Here is a 25782-nt window from a genome sequence, read left to right on the forward strand (position 1 = left end):
AAGTTTTGGCAATTTCCTTGGCGCCCAACCATTAATTTCCGGTTAAACTCTCGCTTAATATTTACTCGAATACCTTTCCGATTATGCTTAAACCGGAGGAGGTGCGGAAGTTTACAGCAAGATAATTTTTTTGACCCACGATAAAATCATTCCAGGACATAATCCCATTTGGGAACAACGTTGCGTTCCGATGGTTATTGGGATGGATGATGCCTCCGAAAATTTCCCTGCTAAAGTTGACTCAAACCGAAGCCGTAAAAAAATTGTACGAAAACAATCACGTGATTCAAGATATGCTCGTTCCGATAGAAACCATGAAAGATAGCGTTAGAGTATTTAAAGACAATGTGGACGTATTTCCCATATGGTTGTGTCCATTTATTCTTCCGGCTAACCCCGGTATGGTGCATCCGCATGGATACGAGGCAAAATTGTATATCGACATCGGACTGTACGGAGTACCAAGAGTGAAGAAGTTTTCCCCAAAGGAAACGATGAGGAAAATTGAAAAATATGTCACCGACGTACATGGGTAAGGAGACTATTAGGATGATATTTTACAAAAAATGTAAATTATCTTATCTTATCACAGTTTTCTTACTGTGACAAAATTCTGACGCGCACATATACAGGGCTCTTCAAAGAAACTTAGCAAAACGTCGACAGGTTTTATTTATCAATAATTGACGTAGGAGGAATCCCAAAGATTTTTAAAAACCATATACAGGGTGTCTAAAAAAGAAGCGGCATTGTTTAACGGCCGATTTGACAGATCATTTTATGAAAAAAGTTCCCATAAATGTAGGTCCGGAAATGCAGTGTTTCCAAGATGGAGGATGTTTTTTTTATTGCAACGAAAATTTAACCACAGGCTAAGGAGATGATGCACTACCAATCAGTTTGTCAGATGCGCCTCAGTTTATACAGGGTGTCCCAAATAGGTGGTGCCGTTTTGGCGAATTCAATTAACAAAATCTCAAGATTTTCAAATGCAACACACTATATTTTTATTTTCTAGGACCAAAAATTTACTTACTTTTTGAGATATTCGAGGTTTAAGATAACACCCGTGTATATTCTTGTTGAATTTAAATCTTTTTTTCATTCAGAAGATTCGAGTCTAGCCTTGAGCATTTACCTGGGAGAGAAAATGTACTACTTATTCCACACCTGTGAACAAGCAGCTTATGAACACTACTAGGGACGTAGTACCATATAGGCTAATGTATAGTTCTCTCGTTTTCCTACAACTATAGTGAGACCACTTGACAGCACTCAAAAGAACAACAAAATAATGTGTTGCCATCGTTTTCGATTTAAAGTCCTCTTGATATTAAAAAAAATATGCTTATTACTTCATTTGCTCCATTGCCTTTTAGTAGCCAAGATTTTACTGGTAGCCGATAGGTTAGGTGCAAAAGGCATTCGAAAAACCGAATCCAACAGTGTAGGGTGGACAACCAAAGCGATAGTTTTTCACATTAGATACTCATTCAAGACATTTCTTGTATTCTTGTCCTTTTTCGGCATTTGTATCAGATGGAACTTTGTTTACACTTCCATACATTATAGATGCAATTCAAATACGTGAGATGAAGATTTGTTTGAAATTTGCAAAAGTAAAGGACCTAAGATCTCGAACTAATGCTGGCTACAACCCAATTAGAAAGGAACCTGGTATTTTTGACCGAGTTCGCGGGTCCAGGAGGAGAAGATTGGATTCCTGTATCCGAATTTAAGGTAGTCACCTTCAACAGTTTTTGTAATTTTTTTTACCCTAAATATTAACTTATTCTTAGTCGATTGTTTGCAAATATTATTGGAACGTAAAAAAATATTTTTATGATATATGGACATTATCCTGAAAAAAAATTCATGAGCCAAACAAAGTCCGCCCCCCCCCTAACATCGCCATTTAATTTTTATTTAGTTAGGACCAAATCAGCCCCTTATCTCAAGAAACCACACTGACTAAATTTCAAACAAATCCTTGTTGTTTTATTTAAACAAAAAAACTTTAACAACCTGTATCTTGGAACAATGCATTTCCGGACCTACATTTATGGGATTTTTTTTTCATAAAGTGATCTGCGGAATAACCTTGAATATTGGCGCGCCATTTTTTACACCTCTAGATAAAATTTTCCCTTGTATATCATATTATTATATTATGCGCAAATTACACAGGGTGTCGATCCATAAGCATTTTAACAGTGCCAAGCGTCAATTTTTTTCCGATATTATGCCCTGACCCTTTACCATTATCTCTGCTTTTATGTTATACGTTTTGCTCTCTACTTTTTCCGTTTTATCCAAACTTGTTTGATGTAAACAACGGTTTCAGTTTCTTTTTGGAACTGATCAAATTTAACTTGTCTTCAGTTCCATTTTGCGGGTATGATTTGAACTCGATATGTGACAATTTAGTTTATTTTCTGCAAATAAACCTATTCTTATTAGAGAAAAAATTCGTATCCTTGACACATCTAAGAAGCTACATAATATATATATATATATATATATATATATATATATATATATATATATATATATATATATATATATATATATATATATATATATATATGTATATATATATATATATATATATATATATATATATATATATATATATATATATATATATATATATATATATATTCTCACGTATTGATTCACGGATGGAAAAATGTGATGACACTATATTCCGGGATATCATCCGTTCGCTCGTTGAACTCCGACTGGAATCCTGCATCCGACCGGAATCCTGCAATTCTTGCATCCGACTTATTCCGAGGGAAAAATCGAGTCGTTGCCCAAAATTCTACGGGCTCCCAAAGATCCATAAGGACGGGGTTCCCCTGCGTCCAATCGTAAGCGCCTTTAACTCACCATTATGCAAGCTGGAAAAACATCTGGCCAGTGCACTTCAGCCTATAGTGGAAAAGGCAGATTCCTATGTTAAAAACTCAGAACATTTCACTCAGATTTTAGGTTCTCTCAGGATGGACAAGGACGACATTATGGCAAGTTTCGATGTCAAATCCCTCTACCCGAGTATTCCAGTAGAAGAGGCACTCTTGCTTATAGAAGAAAACGAAGATCTTCCGCCATACATAATGGATCTGTCAAGACATTGCCTGAAAAACGCTTACTTTATGCACAACGGGAAAATTTACCGACAAATAGATGGAGCAGCAATGGGATCATCTCTCTCACCTGTGATTGCCAACCTCTTCATGATTTACTTCGAAAAGAAAGCAATAGAGAAGGCAAATCTGAAGCCAAAACTATGGACAAGATACGTTGATGACGTATTTGTTGTATGGCCTTTTGGCAAGGAGGAGCTTTTGAAATTCCTAGATCATCTGAATTCCATTCACCCAAGGATTCAATTTACAATAGAACTTGAAGAGGATAACAGTCTGCCCTTTTTAGATGTGCACATCACAAGGACCGAAGATGGACACTTGGAACACACTGTCTATAGAAAACCAACACACACTAATAGATATCTGAACGCTAAATCTCATCACCACCCATCACAGATACAGGCAGTGGCAAATACATTAATTGCTCGGTCCTTCAGGCTCACAAACGAGAGGAACAGAGATAAAGAACTGAAGAAAATTAGTACCTGTCTTCAACAAAACGGATACCAAAGGCGCACCATCAACAAGGCAATCAATAAACAACAACAGCCGCAGCAGAGAGTGCAGGACGAGACCCAACGAAGATCGATCGCTGTCCTGCCATACATCAAGGGGGTTACTGACAAAATCGGCCGAATATTACGGAAACACGACATATCAACGGCATACAAACCTGACCATACCATCGGAGCAATACTAAGAAACCCAAAACAAAAAATTACTCTGGAAAACCAAGGAGTATACAGTGTAGCATGCGGATCGTGCAGCCTGACGTATGTGGGACAGACCAACAGAAGGATTTCAGCCAGGCTCGAGGAACATCGTTTAGCCATAAGAAACAAACAAACAACATCTGCTTTGTTTCAGCACCAACATCAGACAGGCCATAAAATTGATTTCGGCACTTGCAAACAAATAGCTAATATTCCCGATTTTAGGACTAGGATTATACGAGAGGCCATCGAAATAGAAAAGTCCGGACACCTCAATACGAGAGACGACGCTCTGCATTTATCCAACACGTGGAGAACGATAATCAAACAGCAGAGCGATGCGCAGCAGCCAACGGGGACATCGCAACTACGATCGGGCGAAATTAACAACGCGACAATTCAGGGGGCGGAGCCACCTCCCCCCACGCACAAGCAGCACCGTTACCATCTCCGGCGCAGAGTATAAATACCACACGCACCGCCGATAACCTCCCAGTGTTCGAAGTGTTTTCGGAGCGCGAGCATCGAAGATGCCAAGTGAGATTTTGGCGAAACGTCTGCAGGATTCCAGTCGGATGCAAGAATTGCAGGATTCCAGTCGGAGTTCAACGAGCGAACGGATGATATCCCGGAATATATATATATATATATATATATATATATATATATATATATATATATATATATATATATATATATATATATATATATATATATATATTAATATTTTTCTTTATTTTAATGAAAATTGATGTGCAGATGTTTTTTGTTCGGTAATTTCAGAAAAAAAATGAGACTCGACAAGAACGTAAGGAAAAACACTTGAATGAAATCTAAGAAAATCAATCACTGTTAAAATGTAGTATTGTATTGCATAGATGGATTGAATTCGCTAGAAATTTCGTCGATCTATTGAAAGTTTTTCGAAGCAGAACGTAGGAAATTAAGAAACTGCACATTGAAAGGCGAAACGAATTATAAAGCACTTGCTGCGTATTGAATAATATAAATTAAAACTTTTAACCCAAATATTTAAACGACATTCTCTTTGAAATTGTTTTTTTGACTACTGCAAAGGCAATTCAAACGCTATTCTCCTCTCGCTTTACAAATAGAAATTCACCATATTTATAATTGTTATAATCACTTCCTAATAATCAGCGCAATTTATCAGCGTATAATTATAGCCTTTTATGCATCCGCTAAAGGAAAACTTCTTTGTTTAGCTTCCAAATGTTGTACGCGGATACGTACATGACGAAAGAAGAGTTCAGAAAAATGTTTGACCACAGTCTCTATGACAAATTAAGAGAAAGATTAAACTGTAAAGAGGCATTCCCGGACGTTTATGATAAAGTATCTAGAGCAGCCAGGGCATAAACTTTCCTCTCCGAAAATCCACCATATAATATTCCAATTTTATTTTTATACAAAATAAGCAAACGTCTTGCGGCGCGACATGCATTGTGATTTTTCTTTGTATCGTTCGAAGGTCATTGTAACATAACAATATACGAGAATCTACACCTACTTCTGTGTTTTTCTTCTCTACACTCGTTCTTTTCTTATTTTGTACGCGAGGTACGTCAATGTAAATTACCTTTTTTGTGTTTGAAAAGTGAAGGGGTGATTCCTTGTTTAAGATAAGGGGTAGTTAAAATAATATTATTATTATAAAATACACTTTCTGCATATTTTGTCAAGTTTTTTTGCCCAACCCCTACCATTCTTCCTTACTACGCAATGACATGGAAATAACTAAACTTTGATACTCAGGCTCATTTGGAACCTTCCTTGTGCTTGGGTTTTTCATGAAACCTACGGTAATTATTGGATGTAAATCTAGTCTTTGAGATTTTTGATTTTGATATTACTATTGCCAGTTTTTTAAAAAACACATGGATTTAAGTATTTATTACAAAAACTAGATTTACAAACATTAATTATTTGTCACTTCAAATTTTCCAGAATTAAATTGATTGAGTCAGTGAGAATTACAGCTATATATTTGGCTAACGAGAATCTAATTTTTATTTTTACCAAGAATATATTTATTTTTTCATTTTTGTCCTTTATCACAACTAATATCAAAAACTGGATGTCATTTCAGGAATCGACACATTAAAAACATCTAAAATCGATTTTTGGATTTCCGGTATTTATTTTCTTTTTCATTTTGCTACCCCTTTATTTTGAACAAGGATCACCCCCTCAACTTTTTGGCAATTGTTTCGAAACATCCCGTATATTCGACCCGTATCCGTCCCCAGGTAACATTCTTTGCGGACTGAATTCTTTTTTCTAATTCGAGTTTTGCGTATTCCATATCCGCCCTTTTCATACTATTGTTACACGAACCGAAATATTTGCTTTTTGAAATTGAAAGGAAAACGAATTCGTATATACGCTGCCTAAATGCGATTATAAACCGGCTTGGAAGTTCAGAGGAGTTTGCCGATTACGCAAACAATTTTATCCCGTCAAAAAAACAAATATCCAAATTAGTACCACGCAGCCCCGGACGAGAAAATTGGAACACAAAAAAAAAGCTTATTGTATATAAGCGTTCAAATATTTGCCCAAGCTCGATACTTCCACCCGTAAGGTAAATGTTAGTTTTTCTCAGAGCCGTAAACTACACGCACCGGCTAAACAATTGCCTAATTTTGATGTAAGGCAAAGAAGTAACCATCATCTTCCCGGCTATATGGTTTTTGTTTCGGTCGCTGGTTAAGAGATATTCCACCACCACCATACACTAGCCGACGCAAAAATCGTCTCAGTTTTCAAGATCGACTGGTGGCATTTCATTCGAAAATTATTTTTTGTCTATCCTCGAAAGGTGCATAATCGATATGACGAATTGGGAGTGTAGTAAAAGTTTTTAAATAAACGGGTTGAGCTTCGGAATGGATTATTATTTTGTCGCGTAGTGTATAAGTACGACTATCTTGGATCGCTTCACTCGTCTTAAGGAACTAAAATAACTATTCCACGGTTAAAGCTTTGCGGTTGTTGAAATAAGAAATGGATAACACTTCGAGAACTCTTATTAAAATTTTTTATTCGCCCATTGGCGGCGGGGAAATTAACAATTTATAGTTTTTGTAGTTTGTTTAATAACAAAACCACGTAAATAAATCGCGATTCATTTTAAATTCGATTTGATGAAAAGGATAAATTTTCTATTAGTACATTTATTATATAAACTGTCGCACAACTTTATAATATAATACAGGGTGGTTCATCATAGGCCAATGATAGATGGAACTGTTTCTTTGAAGCTCACACAATATCGATTTCAATCTTCAGTTGAAGCGTTGTTGTTTTCGACATATCGATATGAATATTAGAGAATTTTGACCCAAGGCGCTTACTGTAATTTCATATGAAACACAACAAACAAGTCGGATACTACGCACATGAACTTTCGTTTCAAGAGGCTGGCGTTGAAGAATTCAAAGGCCGATTCCCCTGACAAGCAAGTCGCGAACATCTTCTACCTGATCGACGAATTTGCTCTATTATTATATATACAGGGGCGTAGAAAATCGACCTGAGATGATTCACGCTTTCTAATTGGGTATACCTAATGAGTTTATACGCTACTGCCTTTTTGTTTGATAAAATTAATAGTGTCTGTGCTTTGCGTTGTTTTTGGCAATCAGGAGATAATTAAACGGTGTAGAAAATTGGAATTTTTAATGTTAATTATTTCCGTGTAGTTGTTTTTAACATGCATTTTATTTAATAACCTGGGCACAATTTTAATAAAAACTACTCAGTTAACTTCGGATATACAGAGTGCTTTATAAAAATCTTCGAAATTTGCTTTGTTGATTTTAGAATAAGAGAGAGAGATAATACTATTCGCTCACAGCTGGGCTTTGGTCATTCGCCCATTTTCCTGCATCTGCCGAGGATTTTCAGATCCTCTCCGGCGTGAGAGACAAATTAATCTGCGCGTTAAGTAAACGAAATAAATAAAACAGATTATAAAACTAACATAACCAGAAGAATCATCCCTTTAAGTTAACCTACAAGCAAGCGCGGCAAGAGTGCAAGAATTCTCCTAAAAGACGTGCAATAGAATCGAGGTTAGATGAATGAAACAAAAGAGAATGAATATTCCTACGAAGGAGGCAATCCTACCTCTCCACACTGACACAAATTATTAGGTCAGCAAAGGTTGACCAATGTCCCCGAATATCTCTAAGAAAAAGGAATTTTACTCTAGGTTCCAGAACTAAACGATCCGACCAGGCAGAAAATTGAGTACTCGAAATGCATTATAGGGCGTCTTTGGCATTTGTTATGTTCTCAACGTTTCGTCCTAGATCGACTTTTTCATGACAACTTCGACAATTAACTCCAACTATACCGCCCACACTTGGTGAAACATTCCTAAATTCCATTGTACATGGTTCTTTGCTTATTTCCATAAAAAAAAGAAATCAATGATCGAATCTCAAGTCAAGAGCATGGCTAATAGCCACAACTTCTGCTGTACTATACTATATACTTAAGACGCTACTTAGGTGAATATCGGAACGCAATTTCAAAAACTAGACACGAAAACGCCAATCCCAACTACACCATCTTCCATTTTGGATGCGTCACACATATAAATATCGTGCTCCAGTTTAGGCACCATGAAAAAAAAACAGGTTCGATCACTTTCTATCACTCGTGCCCAAACATTGATAGCGAACCGTTCTTGAGAATGTCCGGGACGAATAATTCTTTGATTATTTAAAGACCAATATCTGTTGTTCTGTCGTGACTCACCAGATGTTAATGAACATTATACTTAAAAGGATGATAGCCGTGTTTTTTTTTAAATTCTCACAGATTCTCTTGAGATGTCTAATTCTAATGCCACTTCTCTTAGCGACGCAGCTGGATTTACGTTGGTTGACGTATCCCACAACATTCATTTCCATTTCTTTCTTCGCTTATATTATCATGTCGTTATTTTGTGGATTTCTCATTTTCAATTTCAGCTTTCTAAAGAGAGAATGTGCAGGAAGGCGACGTCCGCTACCTAAGTAATATTTTGTTTTTATAAAAATGTTTTATGTTCATTTACAATTTTTCTTACGATCACGTGAGCCGGTAAATAGTATTTATGATGGTCACAGCCTCCTAGGCACTATTTTCAAAAGTTAAATAAAAATTTAAAAATGAGAAAAACCGTCCTATCCTACGTTGAATGATCTCCTGAATACAAAAATGCAAAAAAATAAAGGTTGTGCAATTTAAAATTGGAAAGTTACTTCAAACCGGAAGTGTGACTACATATTGTCAGAAAATTGGACATTCGGCCTATATAAACCCTTCCAAATTTCAAATCGCTATCTCATGCCGTTTAAAACTTTCCAGTGTCTTGTGTCACCCGGTACATCTCGTAATTACTGGTGTAATTTAATGAGTATTCACACATTTTACTTTTTTTCACTCATTTTAAATTTTTTTGTTAAAAAGGTCGACTATGCCATTTTTAAATATGTCGTATGTATGTATGTATGATTGCTAGAAATTCTCTATCCCTGTCCATTCTTCAAATATGTTTCGTCCATGATATTTTTACCAATCGACGCATCACCTTCATTTCAAACGCTTCAAATCGTCTCGTCGCGGTATTCAAAATTCACCAAACGCTTTATCATAGTACTGGGTTTGCTAAAACAATAATAATAATTGTCTATTATTATTATTGTTGTTGTTTCTAGAAGCAGTGTTTAGATTTTTCCCAAAACGTATTGTATTAAAAAAAAACAAAAAACAGGACATTGTTTAAAAATTTTTTCAGAACTGTTTGCCGTCATATTTCTCGTTATGCATTTGGTTCGTCGGATAGAAGGGGGCTATCGATATAGAGCCAACCGAAACGGGCGTCGCGAAAATTCACAAAAAAAGAGCGAAATCTCAAATTGAATGTCAACCAATCAACACGAGCGCGGAAAACGGTTTCGCGGAAACCGAATGAATGAGAAAAAAACCACCACCCCACGTGACCGCGGTGGCACCAATCTCGGCCGACCGTAAGTCGCGTAGTAAAACAACCCCCGGCGGTCGAACCTCCCGCCCACGATGGTCTCCGTTCCTTTTAAGAGTACCAGCAGCCGGTACCCGTGCAGTAATAACGTTCATTCATAACTTGTCGGGCACCCGACTGGTACAGTTCATTCAATTTTAATCCTTCTCTGCGGTAGAATACGAAAACACCTGCCGGTGTGTGTGCTCGTTCTTCGTGTTTCTTGCGTGCTTAATTTTACCTGCATTCTGCGAGCCCCAAAACAGTGTCTTACGGCCAACACCGCATATATACGAATTGTTGTTGGTGATTGTGTTGGTTTTCGTACGTCCATGTAGATGAGAGAGAGCTCGCAACTTTCAGTGCCAAAATATAAATAGAAACAAACTCACCCCCTTCGACGCTAGCGACATGGAGAATCGAGAGCAGCGGTGGATGTTCCTTCTTGGACTCGTCAGTTTGTTACAAAGTAAGTATTCGTGCAAACAATAAAATGTTATAAAACAAATTAACGCAATAAACTACGTGCGCGAACCGGGAACAATTTTCCCGGAATTGTCTTGTTTGGCTGGTGTTGGTGCCTAACAAGTTTAAACACGTCAGGTGGAATTTTGAGAACCCACGAAGCGGATTGGGTTACATATGCATGGGAAGGAAAATGCTGTTAACGTTCTTGTAAAAATAAGTTTAACCTTGTTTGGTTAGTGGATAGGAAAAATTCTTACCATGACAATCCGGTGAACAGGTTGACGTCTTTTTTTTTATGGAAATAAGCAAAGAACCATGTACAATAGAATTTAGGAATGTTTCACCAAGTGTGGGCGGTACAGTTGGAGTTAATTGTTCTCGAAGTTGTCATGAAAAAGACGATCACGCACGAAACGTCGAGAACAAAACAAATCATAACACAATGGCAAAGATGAGAATTACTGCCATACTGCTAGGTACGAAGCCAAACAATACTGTTTAAAATTAGACTGAAAAGCGCAAACTGTTTTATTTATTAGTGTTTCGTCGGAATACTAACGGATAACAACAATCTTTAACAACTATTCGCTATTAGCTACAATATGCTTAAATAAAAGATGTTGAATTACAACTATAAATACAACAAAAAAGGGAAAAACAGGAATGGAGAATGAATTTCATTTGTATTTTAAACCGATTTAGACTTAAATATGTTACGGTCCTTCTTATATATATATATATATATATATATATATATATATATATATATATATATATATATATATATATATATATATATATATATATATATATATATATATATATATATATATATATATATATATATATATATATATATAGCTCTTTTGTCCTGAGGGGATGTACGTTTTGTAAGTTTGCTAGTTATAGAGCGTTAATGGAGCCTTATCTGTGGCAAAAATTTATTTCTTTAACAGTGTTCTCAATATTTTTGAAATACCATTTAATTTTTACGCCCTAAGAAACGTCATAATCAATTACGTGTTGACGTTAAAGCACATGCTTTATAGCTCAATTCTCGGATTTTTATGACTGGGTGTGGTTCTATTACGTTAATATTAAAGCATGTTGACGTCGAGACTCTGAGAACATAAATAATGCATTGTAAGACTTCTTCAATAATTAAGGAAAAACTCGTGGGGGGTATATATATTCTTTTGAACCTTATAAAATAAGCGCTATCTATAAACGATATAGAAGCATTCTGGAAAAATAATTTTACATTATCTTATCAGACCCATTTCAGAGATTTGATTTTTTTTATCATTTTTTTAAAGAAGTGTATTACATATTTTATCATTTGAATTAACTACTGAGTAAGATTAGAGGCAAAATTATTTATCAAAAAAGACAGCGGGACGCCACTGCACGGTGTCGGGGAAAACAGCTGAAGAAGGGGATAATTATAATCGGAGCGGGTCGACTGGGGGCTTAAAAAATCGAAGAAAAAAAGTCCGTAAAGATAAGGTAGCCATTTGCCGCGTCCAAATTAATATTATTAACTACTGACTGTGGATAATGGACCGATGTCAATTACTATTAGGTAGAAAATTTCGATCCGTCGTATTTAATGGGAATAATGTTGGAAGCAATCTTTTTTCAGCGCCCGCCGCAGTGGCCGACACTATTCACTAATTACCCGTACACCCGCCACTGACTCGACCAAATTATATCGATAATTTGCGTAAAAACACGTTTTAATAATTATTAAAAAAAAATAGCAATCACGTAATATATTTTAATTAAAGCAGGACGTCGGTTGCGCGGATAGTTTCAAAAAATAATTGGGCCTCTTCGGACAGGTACTTAAGCAATTAATTAGCAATCAGCTGTGGCGGCCATTTTATATACACATAATATTCAAGAGCCCCGACAAGTATGTCTACCGAAACTTTCGTTTTTCTTGGCTCGCATGTTTAACACTACCGCAGAAAAATTGAATAAAATATGTATACTTATTTATAGAATAGTGTTTATGGTTTTGACGTATATTATTGTCTGAGTCATGAAAAGAAAAGTAAATAAAAGGTGTGGTCGGATAACTACATAGCTTTGTTTTAGTACTATGTCCGGTATAAGCGCGACTAAGTGCACAAATAAGTTCGTAAACGTGAATATATAACATTTTAAATTTACTGGATCAGATTTTTTTTAGTCAAGGTCAAAAACAAGTCCAAATAAACGAGATATTAGCTTCTCAATACCTTCTCAAATCCTAAAACCTATATCCAGATACGATCGGAATTCTAATTGCGTAATCTTGCGAGAAATTTAAAAAATACATTCAGGAACAATTTTGGGGACTGTCGATTCAGTAATTTAAGGCAATTTATTGTTTTTTGGACACAATCTTATTGAATTTACCTGCAATGTGCAGACAGAAACCCAAATGTATTTTTCTAATAGAAAACAGTAAGAAAGAAACATTAATAGTTATTCAAATGAACAAAAAGGGCATTTAAACTGACTTAGTAATAAACGGAACTGATTTTTTTTTTTAATTTTTGGCACACAGTTAAAATTTTGCTAATAAAAAATACAACAAAAAAAACGAAAAACCCTACTACAAAAATAAGAATAATGAATTGTCGGTCTTGGACGGCTATTGTGCATATTGTATTCGCAAAGAAATTAATTATTTATACATTTCAAGTGAATAATTTTATACCTGGCTACTTATATACCGGTCTTTTCTCGCGCATTGTCCGACAAGCGAAACGTTTGCGTTGTTTTTTCAAATATTAGAGTTGGTATTGGCAGCTTGCGCGGGTAGACATTTATTTAGCGAACTTTTGTTTTACCTTTCATTCAATAGGGTATTTGAAAAAGGGGGTTGAAAATGCATTGTTAGCAAGACAATTAAAACAATCGACTCTATATACCGAAGAAGTGGCTATGGTACGAGTTAACCAATATTTTTCAGCTCGGATGTATGGAATGCAAAATAGTTAAACGAGTTCAGGTCTGCGCTTTTAATAGGGCAATAAATCGTTCAGTTCATTATATCTAACCGATTAATCTGTATATAGCTGAAATAGGATAGTTTATTTTTTAAAGGCAAATATGATTACGTTATATTAAACCACACAAGGGCTTAATTTCTACAAAAATTTCTCCTTTGTCGTTTAATTGTAAAGTTACAAAACCGGCAAATAATTCTCTATGAGGCGGACGTTTTCTCCTTGACTTATCCGTAAATGCCCCAACAAGAAATCATATAGAACACTGCCAACTTTAGAACTGACGCAAAAACCCGCACCGATCGAATAATAATGCAGTACCGTAAACAATTAAAACGAATTGTCAAATCAGCAAGACTAACTAAATGAAACAAAGACTTGTAGCAAGAGTGCGATTTCAGGATCCGATTTCATTTTATCCCCGAGCTGACGATCCTAGATGTTCTCGGAAATCTATCAAAATGTTAGGTATCCCATAACAAAAAAAAAACGAAAAACTACTACACAAAATTTTGAAATATTAACTGGTGGCTATAATAATAAGAATAATAATAGTATATCTTTATTTAAAGTATATGTACATACATTAAATAGCGTCTAAATAACAATGTTTACAATTTCCTGACCTTGATGTAAAACTCTTCCATAGTGTATGGTTCCATTCTGACTAGAATATTAAAATTTTCTTTCTTTAAGATTTTAACAGTTCTAATTTTCTGTATCCATTTCGGGAGGTTGTTGAATATTTTTATGCACTAATAACGACCCTTTTCAGTCCCTGTGAGTCGATGGTCAGGAAAACTAAAATTCTGTCTGAGTGTTGCATAAACAGTTTGTGATTCATTAGGAGTAAAACAGGATCTATTTTTTAAAAAGTACAGGACGCACTCCTGTATGAACACTGCAGTTACTCTTAAGACATTAAGTTCTTTGTACGTTGATTGTACGCTTTTGTACTATAAATACTTTTTCAATGTCTCTGCAATTCCTATACTATATCTAATATGACTTTCAAAATTAAAGATAAAGATAAATATTTGATTTATAAGTGTTGGATATTGTCAGCATAATGTAAAAGTATAAAATTATCTTAGTATAATTAGTAAATTAATAATAATAATAATAAGTAATACTGATGGATAAATAAATAAAATAAATAACGAATACGTATTAAAAGGTATCACAACAAAGAAAATCCTTAATATTGTAATAGGCGAAGCGTAGCAATTTGTCTTTAATTTTTATGTTAAGATTCGGTCTTAAACTGTACTGAATATCTGAGTTTCTTAAGGGCATATAAAGATTAGAGTTACTTTTTACATACGTGGCACAATTTAGTATGTACATACTAGGAAGTGTCAATAAAGAGTGTTGTGGAAATAGGTTCCGACATGAAAAATTCCACGGCTTAAACAGTATAGTCCATAAAATGCGTTTCTGCATCCTAAAGACTTGCTATGCACGTGGGGAACCTCCCCAACAAACCAAGGCGTAGTTGAGACACGAATAGACATACGAAAAATAGTACATTTTTAACAATGAGAATATACCATTACCAATATACACAACATACCTAACGTGGAATTCCCAAGTTAACATATTATTCAAGAACATCCCCAAGAATTTGATCTTATTGCTTAGGTCTATTTCACATCCATTGATGTTTATCGTTCTCGGGTCAGCTACTTTGCTCTTGTTCGTCTTGAATAGTACTACATTTGTTTTGTTATTATTAACAACCAATTGATTTTTATGAAACCAATGTTCAACGTCGCCATAAAGCTCGTAACTGCGTTCTTGAAGATATTTATATTTATATCGTTATTCACTAAAGTGTATCGTCAGCATAGTTCGTTATTTTACAATTTTAATAAAATAGGACCAATGACACTTCCCTGTGGAATTCCCAATGAGACAGGGGCAGGGCTAGATACAATTCTTGTTGCATTCTACCTGTTAGATATGATTTGATCCACTTTGGCTTCACCTCTCGGATACCATATTGATACAGTTTCTTGGTATCATATGTTCGTGTCAGGTTAAGTTGCAAAATTAAACAGAGCAGTCATTGTGGATTTTCCCTGTAGATACCCATGCTGACATTCATTGATTAAATTATTTTCATTCATAAATTCGACAATACGTTTACACATAACATGTTCAAATATTTTGGAGAATGTTGAAAGTAAACTGATAGGCCGGTAGTTTTCTAATTGACTTGCATCCCCTTTTTTAGAAGTGGTATGACTACAGCAAGCTTTAGTTGTTCTGGAAAGACCCCCATATCTTAATGAATTATTAATTACGTCAACAGTTACAAATTTTAATATTTTACTGGACACTTCATCAAACCCGCTACTATTTTATATATTTTTTTATATTTCAAATAGTTCCTCATTGTCCACAGTGGCCAGACAAATTTTTACCTGATTAAACTCTATATCCGAGCTAAAAAAAATTGTATGTTGTTTCGTTATTAGATCACGTCCTGCGTTTATTAAAAAATCGTCAAAATTATTTCCTAAAACACGCTTATCACCTTCTATTTTTATTTCTTTTCCATTAGATTTACCTTTAATTTCGTTAACAATTGCCCAATCACTTTTACATTTACATTTACGATTTACATAATAACTTTTTTTACTTTCTTTTAGCAGATAGTCATATTCTTTCTTTTTTAAACAGTACAATTCTTTATAACGACAGTCACTGGTTTTCATTACATAAAGTACATCTAACTGATTTTACATTCTCTTATCTGCTTAATATTATAAAAGCCTTTTGGATTTCTTTTATTGTGTGCAGAAAATCTCTCTATATTGATCTTTATGACATTTATTATTTATTTTTATACAGAATTTTATTTAAGAAGCGTTTCATATTTGATAGCGTGATTTGAAGTATTGATAAGGTAAAAAGTTACTATAAAAACGTGTGAAAGTTTTATTTCTATTTTTGTTTTTTCTGCATCTAAATATTGCCGACTGTTGTTGTTGATACCTGTTTTTTTTTAATCAGAAATTGGAATTCGTACTAAATTTAGTTCTACCTACACATGTATGTTTTTAACTTTCATGGGTTCATGACGCTTCATATGACCCTGTAGTATTCCTCCACGAAATAAGACCAAACTTTTTGTAAATATTTGTTCTGTATGTTCTGTAAAACAATTCTGTTTTACAAAACTTCTGGATTCCTTCTGCGTCGGTTTTTGCTTAGTCGAAATTGCTGACGTTTCGCCAATCATCCTGTTGGCTTCTTCAGAGCGTGACTGAAACTGAGCAAAAACCGACGCAGTAGGAATCCAGAACTTTTAACCATAAAAATAATTGAGAAATTACCCTGTGAAAATATTGGACAATTATTAAATAACACCACGTATATATTATATAACTTGGTACTTGTTCTGGTTTAGTTTAAAAAAATCATGTGGTCAATTAATCAATTTAATCACATCACATTAAATATTTTTAATTCGAATATTTCCTTAGGAAAAATAGGTACGTACTTTGGAAAATTGGCGGGGCAACCAGAAACGGTATCTCATTACGCATTACTGCACCCCACTTTACGGAATCGTGGGGTACAGCAACCTCGAAATTTCGTACGTGATTCAAATAACCCAGATTGTTCCATATAGAATACCTTGCGACAATAATTCAATCCGAACCCTTTTAAAACCGGTACTGCGGCTTTTGACGACCGGATGCGCATATATATATTGAAAAGCTGCCGGAGGAATCTCCATAAGAACGGAAAATGAAAACAGGATTTAAAAAGATTAACAGGTGCACGATGATATTCTCGCTTTATATGTTATTAGGTACAATATATCGGGCTCTAAATAATACGTTCTGCGCGTACAAAGCAAAAACAACAAACTTTGGTATTCCGTGAATAATTCTGAGCGAACAGAAACGTTTCTTTCCGGTTAATTAAGATTCGCGTCACACTTTCTGAGTCAATAATTTCATTACCCTAACAAGCGAATAAATATTCGGAATTTTTTGAGAAAACCGTCGAATAAAACTTACCCGAAATGTCAATACGACAAGACCTGGGTACTTTAACATTACCTCACTTATTTGAAAAAATTTATACGGTATATTTCAAAAAATCGACATATATAGGAAATAATAATTGTAAGTATTTTGTTAGTCATAAAAAAATGTTTAATGGATTTTCTATATCAAATGTCCCTCTCATTTGGAATTTTTAATCGTCTGTCCTTGTCAGTGCAACCTTTCAAACCACCAGTTTGATTATAAAAAGCTCTATTTAAAGTTGGCTTCGTTTGGTTTTGCGTAGAAGTTATCAAATAAAATGTACGAGAAGTGCACATAGTACAGGCAATTAAAATTTGTTTCGCCTTTTGCGTTAAAGCGCGCCATTTTTGTTTTCTGAAATCAGCTGCATTCAAAAATAGACAGGGTGCTTGGAGAAGCGTTATTCAATCTTGGTGTCACGATATTTTATTAATAAACCTGTACCCTAAACGTTCTTAATTTTTTGCAAAAATTTTCACTTAGGTAAACTTTCTAGAAATATTTCTACAGCTTTTTTGTCTTTTGGGTCTGTAAGGTATACTTGTTCTAATAAAGTCATAATACTTGTTCTAAAAAGTCATAATATCGCTTTTATATATATTATTTCACAGTAGAAGCAAAAAACTAAAAATATAAAAAAAAGCTTAACTATGCCTTAGTACTTATACACTATACCCTGTATATTTCGACATTTTTTGAATCCTTGGTTAAAAAAAGGTCACTTTCTTAAGAAATTCCTATTGCAATTTTGTATAGCTTAGGCAGAAATTGAGAAATACCAAACAGAACAGAAAAAGAGATGCCAAAGGTGGGGCGATTTCGATCACAGTTTCACTGGCGTTGCAGATCATATTTTTAAAGTTAAAAAAAATTCACAGAACACTATATTTAGTTTGGTAGATCTAGATTGAAAATTTAGATTTTTATTCAGTGGCAGACACTTTTTTCTTTATGCTTAAGAAAATATACTCATTTAACCATTTATTTACTTGTTTATTTGCTCTTTAGGACACAAACAGAATAACCCAAAGCGGTATCATTTTCAGAATATACAGAAAAAATATATTATTATTTTACATACATTATATTATGCAAAAAAAATTGACCCTGGGGGTTGTGTAATCGCTAAATCAATTTACGAAAGTTTTTAAACATTTGCTAGTCAAAATTGACATTTTTTATAAGGAAAATAAAAACAATTAAGGTGTGAAAATTTCAACAAATTTTAGTTTAAATGATAGTTCCAACATTTTAAAACCAAATAAAGTTTAGTTGATTGTGTTAATAAAAATCGAAAGAGGTAACTTAAAATACAATAAAAAATAATAAATTAATTATTTATTTCGTTAATTAATAAAAAAAAAATCTCATATGTTTTTTATTTTAGGTTAATATTAAGAACGACTTTTCAACTCCAATGTATGTATGTAAACAAATGTCTAAAATTTTGGATGAATTTATTTCAGTATAAATAAAAATAGATAGAAAAATAAAAATAGTGCTTAAAGAAAATACATTACTTAGCTGAGACATATGATAAAAGCAATTTATATATAAAGAATTTAAACTGAGAAAAACAACATTGCAATAGAAATTAGCATCAATGCAAGAGTATAACGCGGTACAAAAGAAATTAAGTGGGTAATTATTGAACAATTAAAACTGCAAAACTGGTATTTTCACGTCCTGATTTGTGGAGATTTTTCTTTCATTGTCAGTGAGTACCTCGCCATATAAAGAGTACACTCGAAGAAGTATAATTTAGACTCGACGTAAGGTGTATAATTAAAATGATTCGAGTACGGTTTATTTGTTTAAATTATAGCGCGATATAGATTTAATCTCGAATTTTATGCGCAGTATTCTCATAATTCTTGCCATTTTGTAAGATCGCTGTTTGGCACAAAATGGTACCGACTTAGTTCTCGTTCTAATTTTATTAAATTTAGTACAGGCGACCAACACACACCTGTTGAGATTTAGAAATAAAAACGTTGACGAAAATGTATCGGCATCGATACCTGTCAGTCTCAATTTAATGTTGTCGACTTGACTAAAGCAATAAAATGTCATTCTTATACTTTAGAGGAAGGTAGGTAGAAAGGTATGCTGTGAGAAGGCGGCAAAGGGCGCGGTATGAATATGCCATAGGCGCGCCCACATATTTGTGGATCATTGTGGAAGAAATTTGCAAGAAGAATATATCTATTACATTTTTTTAGAAACGCGGTAATGTGCGATAAAGTTAAGCTCTGCCGATCATACAGGTCGCTGACTCGTGGAAAAAGTTAGCGGAGCGTATCCAACAGCCGCGATTCATTTTCATCAGTCTTGAGTAATAAATAATATTTTTCTGGAAATGTATGCAAATGCACGGAAGTCCCAAAGTAAAAAACTAAGTAGTTTCAAAAAAAAAATAGTCCGACGCTGGACCTGGAAGGTTGCTACTTTTTTGTTGATTTATTAATTTTGTTATTATAGTGTACAATATATTTTTTATGTATATTAAGATGCACTAAATTGATGGATTCTCAGAACTGGTTAGCAAAAATTATAAATTGTTTACAAAAATCCATATCTAATTTCGGTATATTTTCGAAAAACAAGTTTTAATATAATATTATTCTTTAAGATAAATATGAATGACTAAAAATAAAAATATTCGAAAGCGAATGAGAAAAATTAATATTTTAAATACTGACAAAACTTTCCAAATAGCAGAAAAAATTTGGTATTTGTATTTGTACGTAAATTTTGTTATTTATTATTAAGCAAGTGCAAAACTTCCTAATGAGACTATTACTGGTGATTACAGAGCCTGTATGTCATGTTTAAAAATGAACAATTTTAAAGATAAATACACCAAAAACTGTCCTACTTGTATTCTACGAAAACATTTTTTTCAGTGGCATCTAGTTGAAATGTGCAAAGAAATACGGAATCTTATGTACCACAAAGCAAAAAACCCTGCGATGGTGGATAAATCTTCATATAACCAAATCAGTCTACAATTTTTGTTTATTAATTACATTAGTGTCTACACCGTCCAGGAAAAGTGACTTGCAAAGAATTTTTCGTCGGCATTCTCGATATTTCGTCTGTTTCATCTTTTTCTTTTTTCATCCGCGTGATCAATGGACCGAATATCAAATAATCTTTTCTTTAAACGGCGGTATCATTAAGCCCTTGTTAAAAATCTGATGTAATCCGTGGAAATGAGCATCGATCTGGAAACACCGTTATATAAATAGTTTATCGAAATGTTGACTGGGCGTGACATCAATTTGCAATAAATAACCAATCAGAAAACGACCCCAAAAAAGCTTTAAAATTTTTACTAGAATAAAAAAAAGAAATTGTGGCGGTTTTTGATGATTTTGATTAATCTCTTTATTTATTGTAGGTTCACCCATTAGTGCTATGTGCTACTTCCCGCAACAATTCCAGGGGGAATTTATGATGCAAAATTCTGAAGATCCGGGCGGTATGGGTATACAATACAGCACCTTAACTATAAGCCCCAGTTATATATCAGTTTGGGGCAACTGCCATAAAAGAAACGGAAACAATTTCGTACTGATGGTCAAGTAAGTTTTTAATTTAAAAAAAAAAAACGAGCAAAAAAATGCTTTGCTACAGGGACAAACACGAAAATATTTTATATGTTGGTTGGTTAATCTGGTGGTTGTATGAGCAACTCTGTTGAATACCGCCACCTACTTTATAAGTAAATATTCTATCAACATGAATAAAGACATATTATTATTATTATTATTATTATTATTATTATTATTATTATTTAAGGGGCAACCAAAATTTGTCATTTAAATTATTTAAAATGCCAATTCAACAGTTTAAGGGGGGTAAAAAATTATATAGCTAGTGTATTAATAGGTTTGGTTTCGTTAAAATAAAATTATGTTGAATGCAAAAATGTCGTTCAATAATATATTACAGGTTATGTCCATTTGTTTTATTGTTAGCGTATTGCGGCTTTAGGATGACTTCAAAACAACTGGGACACTTAGAATATAGAATTAGAAGAATGGTTCATAGTATATTTAATTAATTATGAAATATTTAAAGAATATAACTGAACACAAAATCGCACAATATTTTTTTTTACCTTGGTACAAAAAAGACAAAACTTCATAACAGAGGTGATACCATAATTGTCAGCTGAACCTAGTAGTCAATTAAATGGGTTTGAAAAGAAAAATAATTGTAATTAGATTTTATAACTAAATAGTTTTAAGAAGAGAATTTTATGACAAAGTATTATTGGACAGTTTTACACCTATCACCAGTGGTAATTATAAATATTATATACACGATTTTTTTATTATTTTTAAAGTTAGTTATCGAAATATGGGACGTCAAAGCTTTATTTTGATACCTGAGAATTTATTGATATCAGAAATTTGAATTTGTTCTTAATTTAGCTCTGACTTGTAGGGGGCGCTACCTACATGTCTTTTCTTACTTTCAAAATCTTTTTATGTGAAAAGGGTCGCATTAAACAAACGAGAACTAAATAAAAACGAGGTGAAAACCCCGATCAAAATCTGGAGAAATCGATCTATAAAATGAGTTAAAAATACATCTAAAAATTACGAAATATGAGAATCGAGATGGTTAATCCAGAAATTCAGTTTCAGATTTTAAAATAGTAATTAACTAACTCAACATACGGCTTATTTTCAGTTATAGCGATACGAACTGCTACACTTGCCTACATTTAAAGTTGCGTTCGAACACTGTATTGCAAGTGTACGCGTCGAGCCAAGAAATAATCTCGAAATGTTTTACGAACGAAGAATCAGCGGAAGCCAATTGTCCTTCCAAAGAATCTCTACTAGCACGAGAAACAACGGAAATATTGTTATTCAGTAAGTGTTTTGCATCGACGAGCTGTATTATATTTTTTAAACAATGGCTACGTAAAAATGCCTAATTAACCGTGGTTCGACTTTTTAATTGATGGATTAACTATGGACCGCTATACGGCTTTAATGAGATTGCAATTATTTTTTACCGCTACCCGCACGTTGTCGTTTTTGGGTTGCATCAAACAGCTCATGGATAATTGTCTCGTTATTAACGAAAAATGACATATTTGCAGCACACACTTTCAACGCACCTTTAACAATTTTTTTTACCCTTAAGCATAAAGTTGATAAAACTGCATAAAGATATCTTGATTGCTTAATTAGTGGTCCTCGTGGATAGAAAATATTTAAACCAATTTTAATTGAACGCTAGTCCCGAAAGGTCTCTTATTTATGATAACAAAAATATCCATTAATACGCCACCTTTTTCGCCATACAGGCTGGTCATACTTTTTGTTTTTTTTTTTAATCTGTTTCTAAATCAAATAGCCCAAAATCGGCTTTGAACGTTTTCATTTGTAAAACTTTCTAGTTCTCATATAGTGGCGCACTCAGATTTGTCTACAATTCTCCGTTTTACCACAAATGAATACAAATTTCTACTACATAATCTTAAAAAATGCCCGTGTTGAGCCGTTTTCAGTCAGCTGTTGTAGGGCGTGTATACAGCTACCAATGTCATTTTAAGATATCACAGAGAGATTTCAAGAATAATTTAACCATTTAATTTATGATTACTCAAAAGACAGGACAGAAACATAAATTACCGTTATTTTAATGTAACAAATGCGATAATTGGAATACAAAATAATAAAATTTAAATTGGTCACGAATTGAATGAAAGCTTAAGTTTAGCGGTTCAAACTATGTATGAAATAACACGAAATCCAGTTAAGAAAAAAGCGACATCTTTAATTGACATTGACTGTCTTTTTTTCTTACATTTTTTTATGCTACATGTATAATTTGTAATGTAGTTTTAAAGAAATGTGTGTTTTGCCGCCATTTTCCTTTCGTTTCCCTCAAATCCTTGCTGCAAATAAATACACTTACCGTTTTCTTTAGTATTAGGTGGTTTTCTAATTGAATATCAATAATTTTAACATTTTAACATTTTAAAATGAAAACTTCATATGAACATATGTCCTAAACGTCTTAACTTTTGAGATACAGGGTGGTCAAGTTTTCAAAAATATATATTTTTTTAAAATCTGTCATAGCACTTTAGATATATCAATGAAATTTGGTACACATGTATCGAGAGGCATTATTTAGAGTACCACATTTTTTTTAAATACACCAGTGACGGGCGTACGGAATTTCACATATTTTGGCAGACATGATGGTACGCCACTGATTTCTCTAATAAATTTTATTTAAATCAATTTAAATAAGAATTGTTTATTATTTATCTTGTTAGCACGTTATTTCATTAAAACTGTAAAAACAAAAAGAATAGTCTTCTAATATTTTGTTTTGTGAAGCACACTAGTTGGTAACTAAAAACTAGATATTTTGTTTTAGATAGATTTTTTACTTCTCACAATAAAAGTTTTCGACTTAACCAGTGCAGTGGCGACCTAAATAACCAAAACATGATATTTTCATGGATAGTCAGCGGCACGCCACTGATTTGCTTTAATTTTTTTTTTTTTTTAATTAAGACATATTAACGATATTGTTATGACTATGCAGGGAAGAGGTTTTTTTTTATTTATTTAAGCGAAAACCTGACCTCGGATTGAAAAAATCAACAAATTATTTTTTTTAGAAATGATTGGTGATTATAGGAATTATTTTAATGTTAAGAGAAATCAGTGGGGTACCATCAATGTCTACCAAAATAGACAGTTGAAGTTTCGTACGCCCGCCACTGGTGTATTTAAAAAAAATTGTGGAATACTAAAGAATGCTTCTTGATATATAGTACATATGTTCCAAATTAAATTAAAATATCTAAAGTGGATATTAAAAAAACATTTTTTTTTAAACTTTACCATATGTTCATATGAAGTTTTCTTTTTAAAATCGTCCCCTTTATAATTGACATTCAATTAGAAAACACCCTGTATATATAGAATAAGGAAAAAGGTAAATGGGCCTAATAGGTTTAATTATTTTTTATTATTGTTATTATGATCCGCAACAGTAACAGAGTTAATTATTATTATATGCATGGCCCACATTTTTCATGACGCATACCAATAACCACATGTGTTTAAAATGGCTCAACACGGGCACCAAAACTATATGATTGCCATATAAAATAAAAAAGTTATATTCATTTGTGGAAAAACGGAGAATTGCAGAAAAAATAACAATACGCCACTGCATTTGACATGAAAAAGTAACAGAATGTTTTTATGCGAATGAGGAGTTTTCTTAAAAAAAAGTTATCAGCAATTTTCGCTCCGTCGATTTTACTCCGCATGACATAAACCGCCAATGACGAATTACGATTTTTAGAAACTGACGAGGAACAAGGGGGTGTTTTCACCCCAAAAGAATACTGCCCTATAGACGGTAAATATTATACGAGTTACAAACTGTCGAGGAATACTATTAAATCGCAAGAATGCGAAGGTTTCAATTCGATTGTTGATTCCTGCCCGTCCGGCTCGACTCTGAATTTTCGACTAAGGGGTTGCACTTTCCACAGCACCGGTCAGAATCAGATCGAACAAAACGGCGTTATCTAACTAATATGTCGGTGATTGTAGATTTAAGATTTGACTGCCTCGGACACTGGAAAGGGCCTAGAGACGAAAACTACTTAGTTTTTACGGACAGCCGGTATATAGACGGCTCCAGTCCTAAATATCGTTGCGGGGTAAGCTAGACAATTCTCGCGTTAGCTCGAAAACAATCTATTATCGGAGAGTATCGAAACGCTTCTAATTCTGTTACAGCTCTACAAAAAAGATAAAGTGACGGGCAAAATAGAAATGGCACTGAGCAGCGATTCGACGTGCATCACCAACCTTCACAACGCAACAAACGGATACGAAACGTTCGTTTTGGCCCCAAAAACGGAAAACCGGTGGCCGCCCGAAGTGTCTTTCGGAATATGCAGCTTTCCAAAATGGATGTACGGCAACTGGGAGTATGTTAGAGTCGAAGGTGATACTATGGTCTACAAAGACCACACTTCCTTCAAAACTTACACCATCAAGTGTGCCGGAATCCAAGAAGACAGCGATAAATATTTAGTGTTCAGCAGAACGCAATGGTATGACCGAATAAAATTAACTAACATTTAATTTTTCTATTAATAAATTCGCTCCCTGCTAAAACTACCCTTTCAGTGACGAAGAATCTTACAACTGCATGAGAATTTCCAACAGAAGCAAAAACATATTAGAATTCCAACTTGGGATTAATTCCAGCCACAACAAAGACGTATTCCGTTTATGCGCTTCTGAAAATTTCGATGACAACTCATGGATTACGCAAGGACGTAAGACTCTCGACTATTGA

General features: G+C 33.8%; 2 protein-coding genes across 8 annotated transcripts in view; one reads left to right on the plus strand and one right to left on the minus strand.

Annotated features, from left to right (window-relative positions):
- The window catches only part of LOC132695664 (uncharacterized), a 54277-nt gene that overhangs the window by 26965 nt on the left and 1530 nt on the right, over nucleotides 1-25782 (minus strand). The window lies entirely within an intron of this gene.
- Nucleotides 1-25782, plus strand: part of LOC132695666 (delta(24)-sterol reductase-like) — a 35169-nt gene that overhangs the window by 8285 nt on the left and 1102 nt on the right. For 4 of the 6 annotated variants that reach the window (XM_060660071.1, XM_060660070.1, XM_060660068.1 and 1 more), the window contains exons 5-6: nucleotides 156-532; nucleotides 5092-5387. In XM_060660071.1, coding sequence (XP_060516054.1) covers nucleotides 156-532; nucleotides 5092-5245 — 531 coding nt within the window. In that variant the 3' untranslated portion in view covers nucleotides 5246-5387. Of the gene's footprint in view, nucleotides 1-155; nucleotides 533-5091; nucleotides 5388-10017; nucleotides 10372-20818; nucleotides 21003-22119; nucleotides 22305-24771; nucleotides 24970-25025; nucleotides 25136-25214; nucleotides 25535-25610; nucleotides 25763-25782 lie in introns of those variants that run through there. The other 2 variants (XM_060660067.1, XM_060660066.1) reach the window with 2 other exon arrangements.

The sequence above is a fragment of the Cylas formicarius genome, unplaced genomic scaffold (genome assembly GCF_029955315.1).
Source record: "Cylas formicarius isolate icCylForm1 unplaced genomic scaffold, icCylForm1.1 PGA_scaffold_12__32_contigs__length_19106922, whole genome shotgun sequence".
NCBI lineage: Eukaryota > Metazoa > Arthropoda > Insecta > Coleoptera > Brentidae > Cylas > Cylas formicarius.